Here is a 20,417-nt window from a genome sequence, read left to right on the forward strand (position 1 = left end):
TTAATATTAAAAACAGATTTTTTTTTATTATTCTATATTACCCAAAGCTAAATAAATTAATTCCAAATGAATCAGTAATATCTATCCTTCTAACCAATTCCTTACATTAAGATTCAGTTTTGAAAGTAGTGTTTGTTCCTTTTGCTGTACAGAGATTGAAACCACCACATTTTCTTTTCCGGTTGTCACTTTTGCCAAATCTATGAAAACCCCACCCATTTTCGTGCTTTTCGAAATGCATTTTGGTTATATAGTAAATCCCTGAAATATGAGTTTAAAATCTACAATAGAACTGCTAAGAGGTGTAAGATTGTACAAATAACAATAACCTAAACTGAAGAGCATTTATTTATATTATATTTTTATCATACAATTTATGTACTACTTTGTATAGTTTAATATAGCTTATGGTTTTATTTTAGATATTTTATTTTCATTACTCAGAAACATAAGGATTTAAATACTATGTTCAACCTGCTTGTTGTTTGTAAATGTGTTGTTCAATAAGAAGGGAGAGGTAAAGTAAAAAAATAAATAAAAAAAGAAAGCAGTGATTTGTTCCTGACTGCTCCTCTCCTAAAAACAGAAGAAAATAAACTGCTAAATGGAATTAAACACAAGATTATTTCTGGATCTATGAATGCTGACAATTATTACTTCCCAAACCTGATTGTGGCCATTTACCTACATCATTCACACACTTTATTTAATACAGTAGTTAAACACAGCCTGGTGTAACAACAGGTGTGGTGACTAAATGATCTGTCTTGAACCACATCAACATCATTTATCCCAATTATGTTGCACATTATTAACGATGACCATATTCTAGATAATATCATAGTGGTCTGACCATACGATTCAGTAGGCCTTTTTGAAATGTCACAGTAGGAAAAGCACAGGTATGAAGAATAATTGAATTGAATGAATTCTATTTAGCTGCTTTGGTTTCACAGTGCTGGTATTGTGCATGTCGGCTCACTGTCATGGCTGACTGGGACACTTGAATGGAATGGAGCCATCGTTAATGTCATTAGTAACACCTGTGATTTCCTACTAACACAACTCAAAATGTGTCTGCTGTGAAAAGGGCTTTTTCGGTTTGGGACATTCAATGTATCTCATTGATCATACATTTTCCAAATACACTGCATTTGACTTTGCAGTAAAGGAACTAAACAAAACAAAGAAGAAGAAGAAAAAGAAGAAGACGAAGAACAAGTAGTAGTAGTAGTAGAAGTAGTAGAAGTAATAATAGTACTAGAAGTAGTAGTAGCAGTAGTAGAAGTAGTAGAACAAGAAGAGGAGGAACTGGGCCCACTCTTGCAAGAGTGAGAAACCACAGGTGGGATCAAATCATAGAAGAAGAAGAAAAAGAAGAACAAGTAGTAATAGTAGTAGTAGTAGTAGAAGTAGTATTAGTAGTAGTAATAGAAGTAGTAGTAGTAATAGTAGTAGTAGTAGTAGTAATAGTACTGGTAGTAGTAGTAATAGTAGTAGTAGTAGAAGTAGTATTAGTAGTAGTAATAGAAGTAGTAGTAATAGTACTGGTAGTAGTAGTAGTAGTAGTAGAAGTAGTATTAGTAGTAGTAGTAGAAGTAGTATTAGTAGTAGTAATAGAAGTAGTAGTAGTAGTAGTAGTAGTAGTAATAGTAGTAGTAATAGAAGTAGTAGTAGTAGAAGTAGTATTAGTAGTAGTAGTAGAAGTAGTATTAGTAGTAGTAATAGAAGTAGTAGTAGTAGTAGTAGTAGTAGTAATAGTAGTAGTAATAGAAGTAGTAGTAGTAGTAGTAGTAATAGTAGTAGTAATAGTAGTAGTAGTAGTAGTAATAGTAGTATTAGTAGAAGTAGTATTAGTAGTAGTAATAGAAGTAGTAGTAGTAGTAGTAGTAGTAGTAGTAGTAGTAGTAGTAATAGAAGTAGTAGTAGTAGTAGTAGTAGTAGTAGTAGTAGTAGTAATAGTAGTAGTAGTAGAAGTAGTATTAGTAGTAGTAATAGAAGTAGTAGTAGTAGTAGTAATAGTAGTAGTATTAGTAGTAGTAATAGTAGTAGTAATAGAAGTAGTAGTAGTAGTAGTAATAGTAGTAGTAGTATTAGTAGTAGTAATAGAAGTAGTAGTAGTACTGGTAGTAGTAGTAGTAGTTGTAGTAGAAGTAGAAGTAGTAGAAGAAGAAGAGGAACTGGGCCCACTCTTGCAAGAGAGAGAAACCACGGTCAGGTGGGATCAGATCATCTCGGGCCATCAGACTGACAGCTGCAGTGCATGAAGGGAGACCCTCTGCATTGGTCAGTACCACTGCTGCTGCAGCCTGGACTAACCCCAAACAAACACCGTCATGTTGCTGTTCGGTGACAGCTCACAGGTCTACTGCAATTTGACTCAGAGGAGGTTTTATTACGTCTCCTAACACCCCAAACTCTTCAAAACCGCAGGTTTGTAACACTGTTATGGACATTGACTTAACCAAAATGAGTCCTTGTAAATGTAAATGTCCCCATCATTTATCTGGACTCCCCGCCCTCCCAAAGGTCAAATCAAACCCTCATGTCTCAGTCAGTAATACTCCACACTAGTCCTCCTATTCAACAACACTGTTATTAGTCCTCATGTTATGAAAGACGACAACAAAGTAACCCAATAACAGGATTAATAGTATTTAACGATGACAGTAGATGTCAGATGCTGCCAGCAGAGAAAAGGACAACATCTATCTTTATATGACACCGTCAACACTCACCGAGGATCCATGGGGACCGAGAGAAGTGTCTGACATGCTCCCGCCGTGGCTGTGTGGCACATAAACATTTATTAAAGTGAGATAATCTAAATCCAAATAAAACCCCCTGACGACCCAGACGCAGGGAAGCTGCCATGTTTTCGTCCTCTGGTCGGTGAGAGGTGTTTATACAGATGCCTGATGATAAAACAGCAGGGAGGAGGGAGGATAGAAGAATATAAACGTTTTGATTCATCTTGTGAGAAATATAAACTCTAGGAAATTTAAAAAAAATATCTGATGATGTGTCACCTGGTTATTTTGCACAGAAATAGAGTATTGATTTCTTTATAGGTAAATGAGCAGGCTAAATATAAATCCTTCGAGGTCCTTTGCTGTGTTGCGTTCATGACCGGCCGGAATCCCCAGTACTCCATGATTTACTGCCCTCTGCTGGTGAGAGTTTGAACTGCTCCTGTACAAAGTAGTTCTGTGCTTAAAACTTGTAAATTAACATATATTACTGTATAAGGAAAGGGGGCTAATGCTCATAATTAAATTACTATTAACTCATATCTTACTTAATTGTTATTCTATTAGGCACTGGTGCTAGAAATAGTACTTTTTTTTATTTTATACACTTGAACTTGTTGTTATTTTGTTGTATTTTTTAGCAATCTCTGGCACAAGAATTTCCTTCAGGATTTATAAAGTTCTATCTTATCTTATCTTATTTTATCTTAATATTTTTAGTGAACATATTTGGTGTGCATTGTGGTTCATGGATATTGCTGAATGTCAAAGAGGTAATTCACACACACACATATATGATTCCATTGTCAGGACTCAGTGATCCCTATGTACATGACAAAAAGTGTAATTCAGTATAGACATTAAACTCTGTAATGTGTATAATCCACATATAAATGTCATATTATGCATATATATAAGATCAAATAAGAGGAAAGGAGTGTAATGCTCATAATTAAATTACAATTAACTCAATTTCTCACTCCTTAATATTTTTTACTGAACATATTTGGTGTGCATTATGGTTATGGATATTTTCTTTTCTTTTTATTGAAGATAATTAATTTACAAACATTAAGGCATTGTAATCTAAACTCAATACTTCTAACATACAAGGCACAATTGGATAGAAAAGATAACTTAAATTATAAAAAAATAGTATAATAACAAAAATAAAAGAGGGTAGAAAATAATTAAAGGAACAAAAAAGTTTTCAAAAGGGACCTTGTGGACAATCATCTCAGTGCTTTAAGACTAATGAATGGACAACATGCAGGGTCTCTCCTCAGAGTTTATGAATAACTGAACATATATGATGATGACCCCTAGAGCTACTATGGAAGAGTGCAGTCTTATTATTATTTATTTATTTATTTATTTATGGTTTATGGATATTGCTGAATGTCAAAGAGGTAGTTCACACACACATATATATGATTCCATTGTCAGGACTCAGTGATCCCTATGTAGATGACAAAAAAATGTAATTCAGTATAGACATTAAACTCTGTAATGTCTATAATCCACATATAAATGTCATATTATGCATATATATATCTATAAGATGAAATAAGATAAGCCTTTATGGATCTCAGAGGGGAACTTTTGGGGTTACAGCAGCACAAAGACAGACATAAGTAGAAATAAATAGAGAATAAAAATAAGAGTAGAAACTATACCAGAACTGCACAAGAATAAACTATACAAGAGCAACTAAAGGCAAAGTTACATGATGTTATGAGGTAAAGTGACATGGTATGATATGTATATGATAGCAGCAAGTCTAGTATATATGTAAACAGTGTACACCAGAATATGTTATATTTTAATTTAGTAATGATACTTAGTGTATATATTTGTGTATATATTCCTAAGTATAAGGCACTGATATCCTTTTGCTGATTAAGAGCAAGCAAGCTCTTTTTTGTTGTTGTTGTTGTTGTTGTTGTCGTGTCATTGCTGGAATAAGATTAAGATTCAGATGTGAGATTTCTTCAAATGTGAGAATTTGTGACAACATGAGTCTTCATGTGAATTTTCCGTGACGGCGTCAAGGTAAACAAGGAAATAAGTGCGTGGGGAAAAAAGCATTAATGGAAAATCCAACGACTGAGAAGGAAATTGTCTTCATAATAAGACGTCTCTGCATCATCATGAACACTTCCTTGTATTTTTGACTCATCAAAAATTCAGAAAAGACAGGTAGTGGCTAGAAGGGAGCCCGCAAACTGGGGAAACTCGCGAATTGTTAAGGTTAGACATTGATCTCCAATAGTTAAAGTGAGGCATTGACCTCTAATAGTTAAGGTTAGGCATTGACCTCTAATGGTTAAGGTTAGGCATTGACCTCTAATGGTTAAGGTTAGGCATTGACCTCTAATGGTTAAGGTTAGGCATTGACCTCTAATGGTTAAGGTTAGGCATTGACCTCTAATGGTTAAGGTTAGGCATTGACCTCTAATGGTTAAGGTAAGGCATTGACCTCTAATGGTTAAGGTTAGGCATTGACCTCTGATGGTTAAGGTTAGGATTGGTCGACGGACAGCGAGTCTTGTAAAGAGTTTTTGCACGTTTTTGCAGATCTCAGATCAGATTTCGCAATTTGCGGGCTCCCTTCTAGACACGACCAAAAAGGTGTGACTGTAAAGTACACTTCGTTAGGGCTGGTTTTTGTTTCCTGTAAATGCAGAAGGAGTAGTTTGATTCTTAACTTTTGTTAATTTTATAAAGCGCTGTGTTATTTCTAACTGATGAACACAGTTCTCCCCACCAAAAAAAAGTAAAGTTGCATCAGTGACACAGTCTAATCTGCCCAACTCACACAGTTTGGGCTGGATGCCTCACAGGTCCATTTGAGTGTGAAGAGAAAATGATAAGGGGGCCTGATAAGCTGGCGCTGTGTATCTGCTGAGCGAACACAATAGCCCCACTGAGCAGACATGGGACACAGACACAAAATCCCAGCTGGCTGTCTTTATGCTCATGCTCAGCCTATCTGTCATCACTTCCCTGTTCTTCCTCCAGCATCTATCTGATTGAATTAATGCACTCCCTTTTAAATAATGAAATAGGCCTCGCGTGGCTCATTCAAATCTGAAAATAATTTTCTGACAATAAGAGATAAAGGCACTTGTGGGCAGATATTGCATATTGTTTTTGGCCGAAACAAAGGCAGCCATTGTTTCATCTGTGCAGCCTCGTGTGACACACAACGCGGGAGGCGAATAGATTTTTACCTGTACATCCATTTTTGTTGTCATCTTCCTAGACAGTTGCACTATTATTATCATAATAGTTGAAAGTGAGTCACACGTATTAAATAACTCTTCTCGGCCGCATGAGTGTGTTTTTGTTCCTTCCCAGATCTATTACAACCGGTTTGGGTGCATGGTTGCCTAAGTACCATCAGTGCCTGCCATGAGCGCCCGACAACCAATGCTGTAAATACTTGTTACGCTGGTTTAACGGTGTTTTCCCAAACGACACATTATCTTCTTTCACGTAGCTGATTCTCAAGAACCATTGAGTCATAGACCTCAGTGAACCACACACAGAACTCTGGGCGCCGATATCTGTTTTGAATCAGATGTCGGCTGTCATGGATCTTCACACACTGAGGGTATATGTAAAGCTTGGGTTTGCATTCACAGGGCAGCGGTCTGTTAGGAAAATCAAGCTCTGGTCTGTTTGTGCTGCAGAGGATAGATTACTCTGGACTATTTGCCTAACTGTTTACTTACAGTATCTTCCCCCACTCACATCAAACATGTCCCCATAACTTACTCTGTCTGTCTGTGCCTCGGATGATTAGATGTTCTCCTCTTTGTGCTGCATTAATGTTCACTGCGTGAAGTCTTATGGATATGACGCATTTGAGGTACAGGGTAAATAATACACAATAATAAAGCTGCAGTTGGTAACTTTGAGCAAAAAATGGTAAAAAGTTATTTTTACAAAACGGTCACTATATCCTGAGAGTATAGATGAGACAGATAATCTGAAAAAAGTCATGTGCCTCTGTGTCCTCAGGTGTCCTCATAGTGCTCCTAATGGCATCTGCGAGATTTCACCGCACCCGAAGGAAAACAACCTATCCGAGCCAAGCAGTCACTAAAACAGCTTTCAATCATTGCTCACGAAACTCGCAATCTCCGATCCAACGGTCAAACTAGGCAGCGCTGATCAAATATGAATCAATATTCTGTTACTGTAATGCCTATTTCTCCCCTCAAATGTTTTCAGAAACATATTTTAGTGTACTGTTTAGCTGTAAAATGAGAAAGTTTGCTCTTGCCGGTGGGCGGTGCTTGGTATTGGTTTGATTTGTTTTCAACATGGCGGCTGGGTCACAAACACAGAGAACAGAACAATTCCAATCCGGCAGTTTTATACAAATACGTTTTTATCATATTTGCTCAAAGTTGAGCAAATATGATTAAAAATGGTTATTTTTTTATAAAACAGTCACTATATCCTGACAGTAGTGCATGAGAAAGGTAATCTAAAAAAAACTCTGTGTCCTCCGGTGTCCTCCGTTGTCCTCCGATGCTCCTAATGCCATCTGCAAGATTTCACAGACCGGAGGAAAACAACCAACCAATCAGAGCAGAGCTGGAGCCTGCCGTCCTTGAGCAGCTGTCAATCACTCACAAACTAGGCAGCGCTGATCAAATTAATCAATATTATGTTACTGTAATGCGTATTTCTCGCCTCAAATGTTTTCAGAAAAATGTAGTGTTTCTTGTAGTGTACTGTTTAGCTGTAAAATGAGAACGTTTGTGACCCGGCAGCCATGTTGAGATCAGTTGAGGAAATACCAAGAAATACCATCCAACAGCCGGAGCATTTTCTCTGAAATGACCTGTGATTGGCCCAAGTCTCTCGTCACGGCTAGATTTTTTAAAGCCTGTAAACAGAGCCATGATGAGGTGCAGAAGTCTAGTTTTCTCTCAGAACACTTGAATTACAATATGCTGAAAGGTTATTATGGAATTTTTGCCCAATGATGCCAAAAATATTCTGCCCAGTGAAGCTTTAAGGGTTTAAAATGTACGCAACTTCTAATCATAACTTTTATTTTAGTGAATCGTCAAAAACACAGCTACGTTTAATTTGTGTACATGTTTGTGTCGGCTCATGATGAGTGCTTCTGCAGAGAAAACCACAAAGTGTGATTTTATGTAACAACAGAATCTAAACAATGAGATGTGATGGATATGCACTTCAATTTGAATGGCATTGCTTGCTGGTTTCATGTACAGCAATATAACAATATGGCAATCAGTAGCTATTATCTGAATCCAATCAGGAGCAGTGAGTGCTTATATCGTCTCTCTGTTCACAATTTTCTTTATTTCATCCTTGGGAAACTAAATTATAGCAAAGTCCTCTAATCGGGGATGGTTTCCTGCTGTCAGTCCTTCAGATATTGCATCAGGCGTGACACTAGATTAGATTGATGTCTGCTCCTCGATAAAGACATGTGCTGGTGGAATTTCCTCCAGCTCGCACATCATGACAGTGTCGGTTAGTGACACTGATGTGTGTGAGAGCAGAGTGACAAAACTGGAAAAGGGATGCAGCGGTGGTGCAAATGTTGAAGCCGTCAGGAAAGATAATAACCGAACATGGTGTCAATCAATGCCACGCTATGTAAAGAAAGGGTTAAAACGGCAGATAAATCAGAGGGAAGATTAGACCAAATTTGCTTGTGAACACATGCCAAAGAATGGAGCCCTGTATTGACACTGCTCTTTTATCTTGTTGGCCATCAAGGCCCAGCCGTTCGTCTGCCTGCCTGCAGGAACCAGCGTGGGAGCTGTGGCACGTGATGGCGAACAATTAGCTGTGTGGCGTTTCACACTGTCACAATAAAACAGAAATGACCTGTACTATCTCTGAGTTAACAGATTCAGTGGGACAAGGCTTGAACTCAAAATGCTGATATGCTGAATATTTCTTTGACTTAAACCTGCAGTAGGCAGAATGTTTTTGGCATCATTGGGCAAAAATTCCATAATAACCTTTCAGCATACTGAAATTCAAGTGCTCTGAGAGAAAACTAGACATCTGCCCCTCCTCATGGCTCTGTTTTCAGGCTTTAGAAAATCTAGAGAGACTTTGACCAATCACAGGACATTTCAGAGAGAGCGTTTCTATTGAACATTCCTATTGGCTGTGCTCTGGCTGGCGGCCGGTGTTTGGTATTTCCTCAACAGATCTAAACATGGCTCCCGGGTCACAAACTTTCTCATTTTACAGCTAAACAGTACACTACAAGATGTTTCTGAAAACATTTGAGGTGAGAAATAGTCATCACAGTAACAGAATATCAATTTATATTTGATCCGCGCTGCCTAGTTTGACCGTTTGATCGGAATTCACGAGTGATTGACAGCTGCTCAGAGACGGCAGCTGGACGGCAGACTCCAGCTCGGCTCTGAATGGTTGTTTTAGCCCAGTCTGTGATATCTTATAGATGCCATTAGGTGAGATGAGATCACCTGTCTCATGCACTACTGTCAGGATATAGTGACCGTTTTAATAAAAATAATATTTTGTAATCATATTTGCTCCATTTCTACCCACTGCTGCTTTAATTAAAAGTCACAGGAATCACCCTCTTCTTGATGTAAACCACACACAACTTGTACACATGCAATCCTGAAAAATGACTTTCATAAAATAAAAACAACAAAGAGCTTTATTTATATCAAACATCAACAAACATGTACACACTTTCTTTACAGCTCAATGAATGTAACGTATGAAATTAACCAAATAAGACATTGTGCTACGTTGTTGTAAATATTCATCACTTGGTTATGGATTCTTGTACTTCATTGCGCTTATAGGATATTGTTTTATTATTATTCAATTGTGTTTGTTTTTCTCTGCAGTGATCAAGCATCCTTCCCAATGGACATTTCACAGTATCCACAGTGTCAAAACATACATCTGTTTGCCACGTGTGTTTTGAAGGCTATCAACATGTACTCCTTTGGGACTTGTAATGTCTGAAAAAATGTAAGAAAATAGAATATAAAATGTTTTATATAGCAGTTTTTGATATCTTATCCTTCAGTAAGATCTCATGTTAACACACACACGTGTGGTTTGACTGCTGTCATGCTGGCACAATAAGCACATTTTATTTAATAAGGCACAGTAATGAGCATCTCAGTGCAGTGTCACAACAAAGGGAAGGCTTTAAAGAAAAAACAACACAAGATTATCAACATAGTGTAAACAGTTCAAACATATTTTTTTATCAAACACAGCTAATGAAAAAACTACAGTAAAAACATCACATTTGCATACAACATCAAGGAACACATAAATTAATGAAATTGGCACTAGTCCGACTCCCTCCATCCTCTTGCGTTCCTTCCAAACTTGTAAACCAGTCGGCGTCCATCTACTCGCTCCAGGATTTCTCTTTTATAGTAATATCTGTAACAGAGGACAGACGAACACTATCAGACAGATTTTCTCTAATAGAGCTTTTATGTCTAATAAATCAGAATCAGATGAATAACAACTATTTATTGTGCAATATGAACAGACGTGTTTTTATCTTTAAAGCTGCAGTCGGTAACTTTGAGCAAATATGATGAAAAGTTATTTTTATAAAACCAGGCCACTATATCCTGACAGAAGTGCATGAGACAGATAATCTGTGAAAAAAAACATGTTCCTCTGTGTCCTCCTGTGCTCATAATGGCATTTGCAAGATTTCACAGCCCTGAAGGAAAACAACCAATCAGAGCCGAGCTGTCTCGACAGCAGCGGTCAATCACTGCTCACGAAACTTGTGAACTCCAATCGAACTGTCAAACTAGGCAGCGCTGATCAAATATGAATCAATATTGTGTTACTGTAATGCCTATTTCTCACCTCAAATATTTTCAGAAACATATTTTAGTGTACTCTTTAGCTGTAAAATGAGAAAGTTTGCTCTGGCTGGTGGGCGCTGCTTGGTTTTGGCTTGACTGTTTTCAACATGGTGGCAGGGTCACAAAATTTCTCCCAAAATCTTGTTAAAAATAGTCCCCAACAAATACACAATTTTCCCAGGTTTGAGTAATGTTTGCTAAAAACCACAGCTGTTTTAGTCAGTTTCTAGCCTTTTTTACAAATTAAAGTATGTATATAACTTTAAAGTATGTATGTATATATATAAATATATATATATATATATATATATACTGTATATATTACTTTTTTTAAAGGTTTTAGATTTTATTTTTTTTAGTTTCTCTGTTGTTTGGCAAATGTCTTTTCTATTTTTGTTTTAAATTTCCTCGAAGTTCAATCACGTGAATTCAAACAAAGTCAGTTTGGCTGTTGTTCCTTTGTTTTTGTTATTCATACCAGAGAGCACCGATCTGTCTGGTGATGCCATCAAGCTGCAAATCCTTCTGCTGCACCGCACAGTAAACAGAAAATCAGCTTTGTGGTCACAGTGACAGTACCTGCGGGCACATTTCGTAGTTCCCAGTGGTTTGCGCTATAATGAAATTAAGCTCATTAGCTCATTTGAATGTAAAGCTGTGACTATTGCAGGAGCCAGGAAGCTTGTCTGAAGAGAAGGCCATTTCAGTTCATTTGAGAGAAATGTGTAGCGCTTCAACAATGAGTCCATCCTACTGTAGCTAATCAGCAATGGGAAATATGTGTTTTAAAGGGTTGAGTTCACTTTAGATGTGTAACTCTTAATGATGTCACCTATAAGCATCTGAAGTTGTTTCAAAGTTGTTACTGTTTCAGTAGCAAGTGCATTGTAAGTGTGTTTAAGTAAATTGGATCAGGAACAATGCAGTGTGAAATTTCTTCCTCATCACAGATTTTACAAGCTATTGCCACAGTAAAGAACCATCCTGTGTATATGTAGGAGGTTGATTGTATTGAACGAGCAGGAACTTTATTTCTGAAGTTTCACTTAGGGGAGAAAGGTAAGTGAAGTTGTATGAAGAAAAAGCATTAAAATCAAATGATGATCTGATGTTTATTTAATTTATTATTATTACTCTCTTATTTTTGTATTATTATTGTTTTTTGTGTGTTTTTTAATTTTTTTAAATTCTATTCTTTATTTTATTATTATTATTATTATTTATTTTCTTAATTATATTTCAATTTTGAATGTTGAAGTTGTTTTCTCTAGTGTACTTAATGGGTTTGTCTATAAGCTCAACTAATTAAAAAATCGGTTTATAAACTACTGTAATTACGAACTGTAAATTGCATATATGACAACAACCTCGAAAAAATAAAGTATAAAAAAAATAAATAAAATGAGAGCTAAATCTTTCCTCCAGTGATTGACTTATTGTCTGGTTTTGTGTTTGTGTGATAGCTGCATGCGTGCTGTACCTCATTGCCCGGCTCAGCTTCTCGTAGGTCATGCTGCTGTTATTCTTCTTCTTGCCCCATAGCTGTGCCACCGCCTCCGACTTGAGGAAACGGAAAACCCCCTCTGTCCGATCCTCCCACTTGATGAGCCCCGGGTTTCGCTCTGGGTTCAGCAGAATGTCCCTGATGAATTCCCACAAGTGGGTCCCCCTTGGGTCTGTGGGGAAAGAAAGTAGTTTTAAATGGTAGGAATAAACATAACATAGCATATGTTCTGAAAAAAATGTAAAGATGTGTTGATTTTACTTACTGTGTTTTTTGACCTGACGACTGAAAGACCTTTTGATATCTGAGAAAAATGAAACCAAGTTATTGTTGAATCCTTTTATTTACTTTCTTCTTTTCTCTAAAAAAAACATGTTGTGTTGTATGTCTTGTGAATTCCTCACCAGGGCTGGAGCTTGGGGTTGGGGAGGCAACCGGGGCGAGCGGGTGAATCAAGGGATCGTAGATTTCTGAGTTAACAGAGGAAACAAGAATCAAAGTCAACATTTCATTTATTAGTTACATGATACGTTTGTGTGAAGCATTAGTAAAAACAATGCAGATATATTTACCTCCAGGTGGATAGCTGACGTCTGGAAATGGACAGGAGAAGTCTACTATAAAGGAGACATAATGATTTATTAGTCTTATCTGATCAACTGTGGACACGTCTATCTGTGTCGACGTTTTTCTTTCTTGACTAACAAGTAACAATCTGTTAACTAACTTACATTCTGGTTTGAGATCAAGTTGCCCTATGTCGACATGGTACGGCCCTGTGAAGGGATGAGAAGGAATAAGGAAATTAATTATTAGCACAAATCAGGAGATTCAATGTGTCAGTGTTGTGTGAATATGTGAAGATTGACCACAAATCCTTGCTTAAAAAGTCTTGAAAGCCTCTTTAGGGCACTATATTGCTTGTTACACTGTGAGGCAGTCTTAGATACCACATTTAGTACAAAATCTACTGCGTTGCTTTATTGCATATGCAGATACTTTTACTTTTAGAGCCTGAAAGCAGGAGGGTTCTGTATTTTCAGCACAAACAGAGCCAAAAACATTTAATACTTTCCTAATAGCAGACGGTAAAAGGAGTGAAAAACTACCTGTTCTTCAGAATAAAAACAGGTGAAACAGAGAAGTAGCAACAAACATTGTTTTTACTATACTGCCTCAAATTTTCATGGCAATCATACCCAGGTATCACAGACGGTTTGACAATCATATTTGATGTGTAAAAATGAAACTCGTTCCAAAAGAAACTGAGCTGGTTTCTTTCAGCTTGCAGCAACAATAGCAGCATTGTGCTCCCGTCGGGTTCACCTTGAATGTCTCTGGAGGTTAAACCTGTTGTGCCTGGTCTTCTGCCACTATTGTTGTTTTGAAATGCCATTAACTTTAGACGTCAGATAAACTATAATGTGCGGATATCATTTAGCACATATTGTTGCACAATAATCATTTTATTTGCTTCAGTTTCCTGTAAGCCACATTTCAAAAATGCCCAGAGGTGAAGCCTCAGGCCTATGAACCCCAGTTTCTTTACAATAAGCCTCAAACTCTGATTAAAAAACAGTGGATGAGCCAGCTTGTTCCTCAGTTTCACACCCCCTCTGTGCTTTGTTAGGAGACCCACTCGAGCAAGAGCAAACAACAAATCCATCATCTCCCTCGCTTTAAGCAGTCTACAGCACCATGCAGTGCGACCCCTGACCGGATCTGTGATCTCTCCCCAGCAAGACCCAACTCCAATCACCAAGCTTCTCTTTTATTGGGACTAATCATCTTCCTTTTTTCCCCCATTCAGCCCCCCTTTATAGACTATCAGACGCACCGCTCCACTTGAGCTCTGCGATGCTGTGGAAGAGAATGGGTCCCACGCTGCCGGCAGCATGGATGAAGTCCTGGTAGCTCAGGCTGCAGAGCTGATGGCCGTCAATGTCAAAGTTTTGGAAGGGGATGCTGGAGGCGTCGATCTGGTGCATGTCCATGACCTGCTGCAGCCACTCCCACACCTGGTACTTATTCCAGTACTGAGGCTGGGAGTCACGAGGCCACAGGCGACCCGTGTAACCAGACACCACCATCGGAACTGGAGACAGAAATCAATAGTAATGTATGAAAACACACACAAAAAAAAACGCATTTGTCTACATCAGTGAATTTTGTTTAAATGTAAATATGCATCTGATGAGGGAAACATGAATTCCTCCACTGAAAGTATTTTGTCAATAATTAATCTACAGAGCAGTTTACCGAAAGAGCCGTTGAGCTACTTCTCAGTCGGGAATCTCTTAATTCGTGCCTTGTGTTTCAGAGCTCTGGGCTCACCAGGTGAGCAATACATCAGTCGCTAATTGTTGAATGATTTTTCATTTTGCAATGCGGGTTTCATAACCAGCGAGAGAACTGGATTGTAGAACAGAGAGCAATCAGAATCCTTCCGCAGAACTAATTAGCATGTTTTCTCGAGGCATTTTACGATTTTGTTCAGACAATTTAATGAATTGATTTAAGTCAGCGAGGAGTGCATACATTATGCCAGGGAAGGCACACAATAGTCTTCATTAAGATATGCGTGTCAGTGTGCGTCACAAAGCCTCACCATCAGGGTAGGAGTTGGAAGGGCCCCAGGTAGAAGTCAGCTGGCTGTCCAGGGTGGTGGATGGAGTTACGCTCATATTGTAGCTGCTACGCTGTGATGTACCATGGCCCAGGGGCTGAGGCAGGAGAGGAAGAATTTACTGTAGGGGTCAATTAAAAATGAGACTGCTTTAGGGCATCCAACACAAAACAACCATGCTTGGAATATTCTAATTATTATATTGTGTCAAATATTCACAAAATATTAGTATAATAATGCACAGTTTGTTTAATTCAACTGAACATTTTTGTACATACTCCTTAGGATTTTCATGAAACCAAACCCTATTTTTGATACTATTAATGTAATTACATTCAGTAATTGTCTCGATATAGTATAGTAGTTTTCATCAATGGTAATTCCCACGCTGGATTCATATTGCCTACCTAAGAAGGACGGATTCACAGGGAAACGATGCGTGCATGTACTCCAGTGCAATCTTATCTCATTGAGATCCGCATCCTTGTTTACTATTCGCTCTTTTCACACCGTATCGGATCTGTAGTAAGGTTCTGCTACTGAAAACGGAAATCCTGCAGCTGCTGGTTCACATTAAAACCATTAAAACTTCACATCAAAAGACAAAACATGGATATTGGGTGCCCAGGTAGCTCGTCTGGTAAAGCGGGAGCCCCATGTATCAAAGGTTGCGTCCTTGCTGCAGCGGCCCGGGGTTTAAGTCTGACCCATGGCCCTTTGCTGCATGTCATCCCCTCTCTCTCCCCCTTTCACAACTATCACTATCTCTATCAAAATAAAGGCAAAAAGCCAACAAAAATAATAATAAAAAAAAAAAAAAAAGCAAAACACGGGTCGGCTTATATTGTGACACAGCCATCCGAAATGCAATGTGTTTGTAGCAGTAAGCACAAACCACGATCAAATCAACCAGGCCTGAAATCTTAAGGATTACAAAATTTAAAAATGTAAATAAGTTTATTCATTAAATTGAACATATTTATGTAGCCATGTGTAATAAGATATTTAAGGGAACTAAAAAGTAGTAACACAAAGGAATTCCATGTCAGCACAGTTTATGGGTTGTGTAAGCTGTCCATTAGACATACAAAAATTACGAAACTGTCCTCCCCCAAAAAACGACCCCATAGGTCGTTTATACAAGCATCGTATTGCAACCCATGTTTACGTTTATTGTTAGACCTCTAGCGGGCGTAGTAATTACAATGGGAGCAAAGGAGGAAGTCAGGGCTTTCACCCGCTGTTCGTGTCCCGAAGTCAGCGCTGAGGTATTTTAACTCAACGTTGACTTATGTAACATACTTAACTTATGTCATGTAGTTAACGTAGGTTAACAATGTTACTGTATGTACGTACGTCAGTTAAGTTACGTAACAAACATACTTGTTGTAAACCCAAACCATGATCTTTGCCTAAACCTAACCAAGTTTTTGCCGTGTTTAAAACTGCCTGTTACGTTTAGGTAGGACGTGATGATCTCCTGCCACCGGTAGGGGCGCTGATGTAGGAAACGCTCCTGTGGGTCATATTAGAGGTAACAAAACAATCTATGTGGTCGTATGGGTTGGAGGACTTGTAGAAAATTACAGAAGAATGGGTCAGTTAGGTTTTATGTTTTTGTGGAGGCTTATTTTCTGGTTACACAGTGTACAACTTCCATTTAATATTTGCTTGTTAGTTCTTTGTTTTAGGCTGTTTGGTGTCTTTAGGCTGCTGCTGTTTGACGTAACACTGATTTTACATATTAGCTATACAGCTGCTTATTCCATTGTCAGTTGATGTAGTGTTTAGTGTGGACTGCACTCCCTTTCGCGCTTCACATTTGCAGTTAGTGCTGTATACATATAGAGGTAAATAAAAGGCTTGTTTTAACCACAAGTATATTTGCATCCCATGTAAATAAAGCTTGCAGAATTTCAACAGCTCCACTGTTTTGCCCAGCAGGCGGTAGAGAGAGTGGTTTTGCACATGCACAATAGCTGAGTCATGATGACTGACACTGTTCACTACCAATATTCGGTTACTCTCACATGGTTATTGATTCTGAATGTTTGGGACATGAGTCATACAATTCCAGTTAAACTTATTAGTTTAATTATCAATACTGATGCTAAAATAGATGATTACTCATCTCTACTTTCCAGTCTACATTGTGTTTTTTTTTTTCCATACGTCACTATTATGAAGTTGTTTACACAATCCACGAGCCTTTTGAGCGGTAACATTTTCGAACATTTAACCAAAGCTTCATGGCTTTGGGAAGTAATTGTTTTAAAATGTGCTTTAGACGTGGCATGAATTCTCTGTCTAAGATGAGCAATGTGAAAACATTTTGTTGTAAACGTTATTGCGATATGTATTGTAATCAAGCTGTCAACGTGATGGTTAACACCTGTTTCAGATGGCTACACAATTAACTTGCTTCTTTACACAGTGACCCAAGCTTAACCTGTTCCATGGAAGATCTTGGTCACACCTTTATGGCAGGTAATAAACAAAACTATGCCAAGCCCTGTCGCACATTTCAACAGCAGATACTGTGCTGCCAGCCTGACACAAATGTGACACACAGACAGGCGGCCGAGGCTAAAGATCTGGCAAATCAGTTTTATAACAACCTAAAGTCGAGAACCCTGAATGAGATTTCCCCAGGAGGTAGGTGACACACGCCGTCATGCCGAGGTAGATCAGCTCCTCGGCTGACAATCTGCCAAGTCTGCTCAAACACCTCATGCTGCGTTAACCCTGTATGTACTGCCGAGCAGGTGTCTTATCAACAAGGCAGCGAGTATGTAATGTACTGTAGCAGCGCTTAAGAACAGAGACAAAGACATAGTCACAGTTATGGATCAATATCCCGTTAGCTGAGCCATAGTGAAAGCGGTGATGAAGACAATCTTATCTGAGGAAGTTTACACAACCCCCATATCAGTCAGAAGACTGTTGGTTTCATTTCATGTCATTGTGGCCTAATGATAGCGTTGGACCTAACTAAGATGGGTCAATTTTCTGTTTAAGTTCACTCCATTTTTGCTTTACCTATCTACTGTAAATACGGCTTTTGAAACCGACCTTTAATTAAAACAGAGGTTGCTGCCGTGGCATTAAATATGCAACCTTTCTGCGACACCGACAGCTGAAACAAGAGTGAGGAGGTGCAGTGTTGACAGCGTGAAAGTGTGCTGAAAAAGTACAGGGGAATATATTAAAGTTAATGTATTATTTTGCATAGCGTTACACAAAACTTTATTTCATATTCAGCTCAGTAAATATTCAAGTGAGGGTATACGGGCCATTTTGTTTGTACTATTCTACATTATTTACCGTCTCTAATTTTGTTTTGAAATTGCAGATGCTGTTCAGTGCAATCGCACAGATAATCAAACTGTTGCAACAACACAAGATGCATGTGAGATAGCTGGAGGTTAAAACCCACTGGAAAAAAAAACAACAAATATTTTAGTGCAGTTATCCACACCTGCACACCCTAAATAGAACAGGTTAAAAGGCCAATGAAAGCATATAGTTATAATAGTTATAATTAGCAATCATTTTAGAATTAAATGGCATTACAACACACATCCTATTAGACCTATCAGCCCTCAGTTTGATCATACTGTGTTCAGTCATTTTGAAAAGCACTACAGGTTGCCCAGCACCAGTATGTCAGCTTACCAGAGCAGTAGAACGGGGTTGCACCAGGCCTGACGTAGATCCAAGATCTCAACACGGCTGAATAGAGATCAGTGTTAATTTCTGGAGATTCCAATACTCTGTCACTTGTGAGACGAGGTGAGTCCTTTCACTTCCCAATTCTTAGGATTAACAAATGAAAGCATGCAGACACACTAGGTGCTGCCACTACCACAATGTTTTTTTTTGTATCCTCCTAACTTCCTTATCCTGCACCAATTGGCTACCTGTCCAGGGTCATACCAGGCAGGTATTTGCATAATGCACACCCACACACACACACACACCTCACATAACTTTTATATTCCCTATTGGCACTGTTCCCTCTCAAACACATGTTCACTGAAGCGGAAAGGCAAACACTTATACACAGGCAAGGATCCAAACACACTCCTCAGCCCATAGAGGGAACGTTAAATTGCTTAAAGTCATTGTTCACACAGTTGCTTAAAATAGCGTTTAACCTTCAGAGAAAATTTCCCCTGTGTTATTATGTTGCACAACATTTGTTTTCCTTATTTCATCATGATGAACGAGGTGCTGACAGTTTAGGTAAAGAGGGCCTGAGAGAATTTGTTCCTTTTCCTTTTTGAAAGTGGAAAAAACATTAGTGTCTGTGTGCCTGAAAAGACTGTAAGAGAAATGCCTTCATCAGGGTTACACATTTACAAATGCCTCAGTAGCCTCTTTTAGCTTTGAATTTGCAAATTAAATTTGCACTTTGAGGAACGATCACTACTTAGGACGAGCTTATTTTAGCCTCATTCAGAGCTATGGATGACCTCACCTCATCACAATCACCTCAGCCCTTTGATTGACTCTTAAAATAGCTTCCAACGACATGCGGTGATCCACAGGTGCCTGAGCGGAGACTGAAAGATGATAAATGGAGAGGGAGAATCAAAAGCAGCTTTATTATGTGCAAAGTCTTACCCATATAGTTCATATATGCTTAAGTATTTTCCTTTCGTGTCTGTCACACCCACATGTGCTGTCTTTGAAGAGGACATCAAATAACACTCTGGACATGTTTTTTGGAGCTAAGTCAATGCCAATATCAAAAAGATAAACTCATGTTTCTATTCAGATTAGCCGGTGTGCACAGCACGGCTGTACTAATAGAGAAAGATAACTTTTTTTTTCTCCTTCAAATTCCTCAAAACATGTTTGTCCTGTTTTTTTTTTTTTTTTCCCAGGTCTCATCAGTCAAACGCAGAGCACGTCTTTCTAAATCAAAACCGAGTAGATTAAATAAACAGTATCCACGCAGATGTAAATGTGTCAGAGAAGCATTTTTACTGAACTTTGTCACCCTTCGTATCCGCTAGTTGCCCTATACTGACAGCGATCAGAGGGAGTTCAAACAGTCTATTTCTGCTTGACGCCAATTAGGGTTTGGTGCAAATTGTAGCATCTTTGATCTGGGATCTAAATCTGATCTGTAGCCTTGTACCACTACAATACCTCTTGGGACCAGAGGCACTAACAGTATCATGCTCGTAATTGAAGTGACTTTGCGCAGCGGTTGAACTGTATAATAGGAGAAGTCTGTGAGAAAGTATGTCAGGTTTCTCTCAGAGCTTTGAGTCGTGTGGAGGGGGAAACAAGAGGTGAAGCTGAACAAATAAACCCAATTAAGTTGCTCTTCTTATATAATGTGGACGGTAATCATATGAAATCCACGTCCACGTCTTAATATTTAATCATCTCAAGAGGCTGACATTAATGGTCTTTTCTCGTTCCATAGATCCTTGTGATCAACATTCTGGCTCAGTTCACACTAAGCTCACTATGGAAGCTCTCTCTCTCTCTCTCTCTCTCTCTCTCTGTGTTTGTGTGTGTGTGTGTGACTTGGACTCCTGCCCACAGCTCAGCACCAGAGGTAATGAGGGAATTCAGTGTTAGCATGATTATCTCTGAGAGTTCCCCTCATCTCCCCCGTGCAATGCCAA

General features: G+C 38.4%; 2 protein-coding genes across 4 annotated transcripts in view; both read right to left on the reverse strand.

The window, feature by feature from the left end:
* The window catches only part of pdhx (pyruvate dehydrogenase complex component X), a 33,645-nt gene extending 30,721 nt beyond the window's left edge, over positions 1-2,924 (reverse strand). The window contains exon 1 of the mRNA XM_074632272.1: positions 2,739-2,924. Coding sequence (XP_074488373.1) covers positions 2,739-2,874 — 136 coding nt within the window. The 5' untranslated portion in view covers positions 2,875-2,924. The remainder of the gene's footprint in view (positions 1-2,738) is intronic.
* Positions 2,925-9,434: 6,510 nt separating this feature from the next.
* ehf (ets homologous factor) lies at positions 9,435-18,607 on the reverse strand. 3 transcript variants are annotated; one of them, XM_074632282.1, is made up of 9 exons: positions 18,448-18,607; positions 14,755-14,893; positions 13,984-14,241; positions 12,878-12,922; positions 12,719-12,760; positions 12,551-12,616; positions 12,412-12,450; positions 12,123-12,318; positions 9,435-10,199 (listed from the first exon to the last, which is right to left on the reverse strand). In XM_074632282.1, the coding sequence occupies exons 2-9, from the start codon at positions 14,828-14,830 to the stop codon at positions 10,103-10,105; spliced, it is 819 nt and encodes a 272-aa protein (XP_074488383.1). In that variant the 5' UTR covers positions 14,831-14,893; positions 18,448-18,607; the 3' UTR covers positions 9,435-10,102. The 3 variants fall into 3 exon arrangements, with proteins under 3 accessions (XP_074488383.1, XP_074488381.1, XP_074488382.1); XM_074632280.1 differs by having other exon boundaries at positions 12,719-12,763; positions 18,448-18,602; XM_074632281.1 differs by having other exon boundaries at positions 12,719-12,763; positions 14,755-14,869; positions 18,448-18,579.
* Positions 18,608-20,417: the final 1,810 nt, after the last annotated feature.

Source organism: Sebastes fasciatus, chromosome 4, assembly GCF_043250625.1.
Source record: "Sebastes fasciatus isolate fSebFas1 chromosome 4, fSebFas1.pri, whole genome shotgun sequence".
In the NCBI taxonomy this organism is placed as follows: domain Eukaryota; kingdom Metazoa; phylum Chordata; class Actinopteri; order Perciformes; family Sebastidae; genus Sebastes; species Sebastes fasciatus.

Bases quoted from the DNA above. Each gene is read 5' to 3' on its own strand.
- ehf (XM_074632280.1), bottom strand. From the start codon at position 14,830: ATGAGCGTAACTCCATCCACCACCCTGGACAGCCAGCTGACTTCTACC. The intron at 12,451-12,550 runs GTGAGGAATTCA...CATTTTTCTCAG, and splicing joins AACCCCAAGCTCCAGCCCTG to ATATCAAAAGGTCTTTCAGT. The intron at 12,319-12,411 runs GTAAGTAAAATC...CTTTCCCCACAG, and splicing joins TCGTCAGGTCAAAAAACACA to ACCCAAGGGGGACCCACTTG.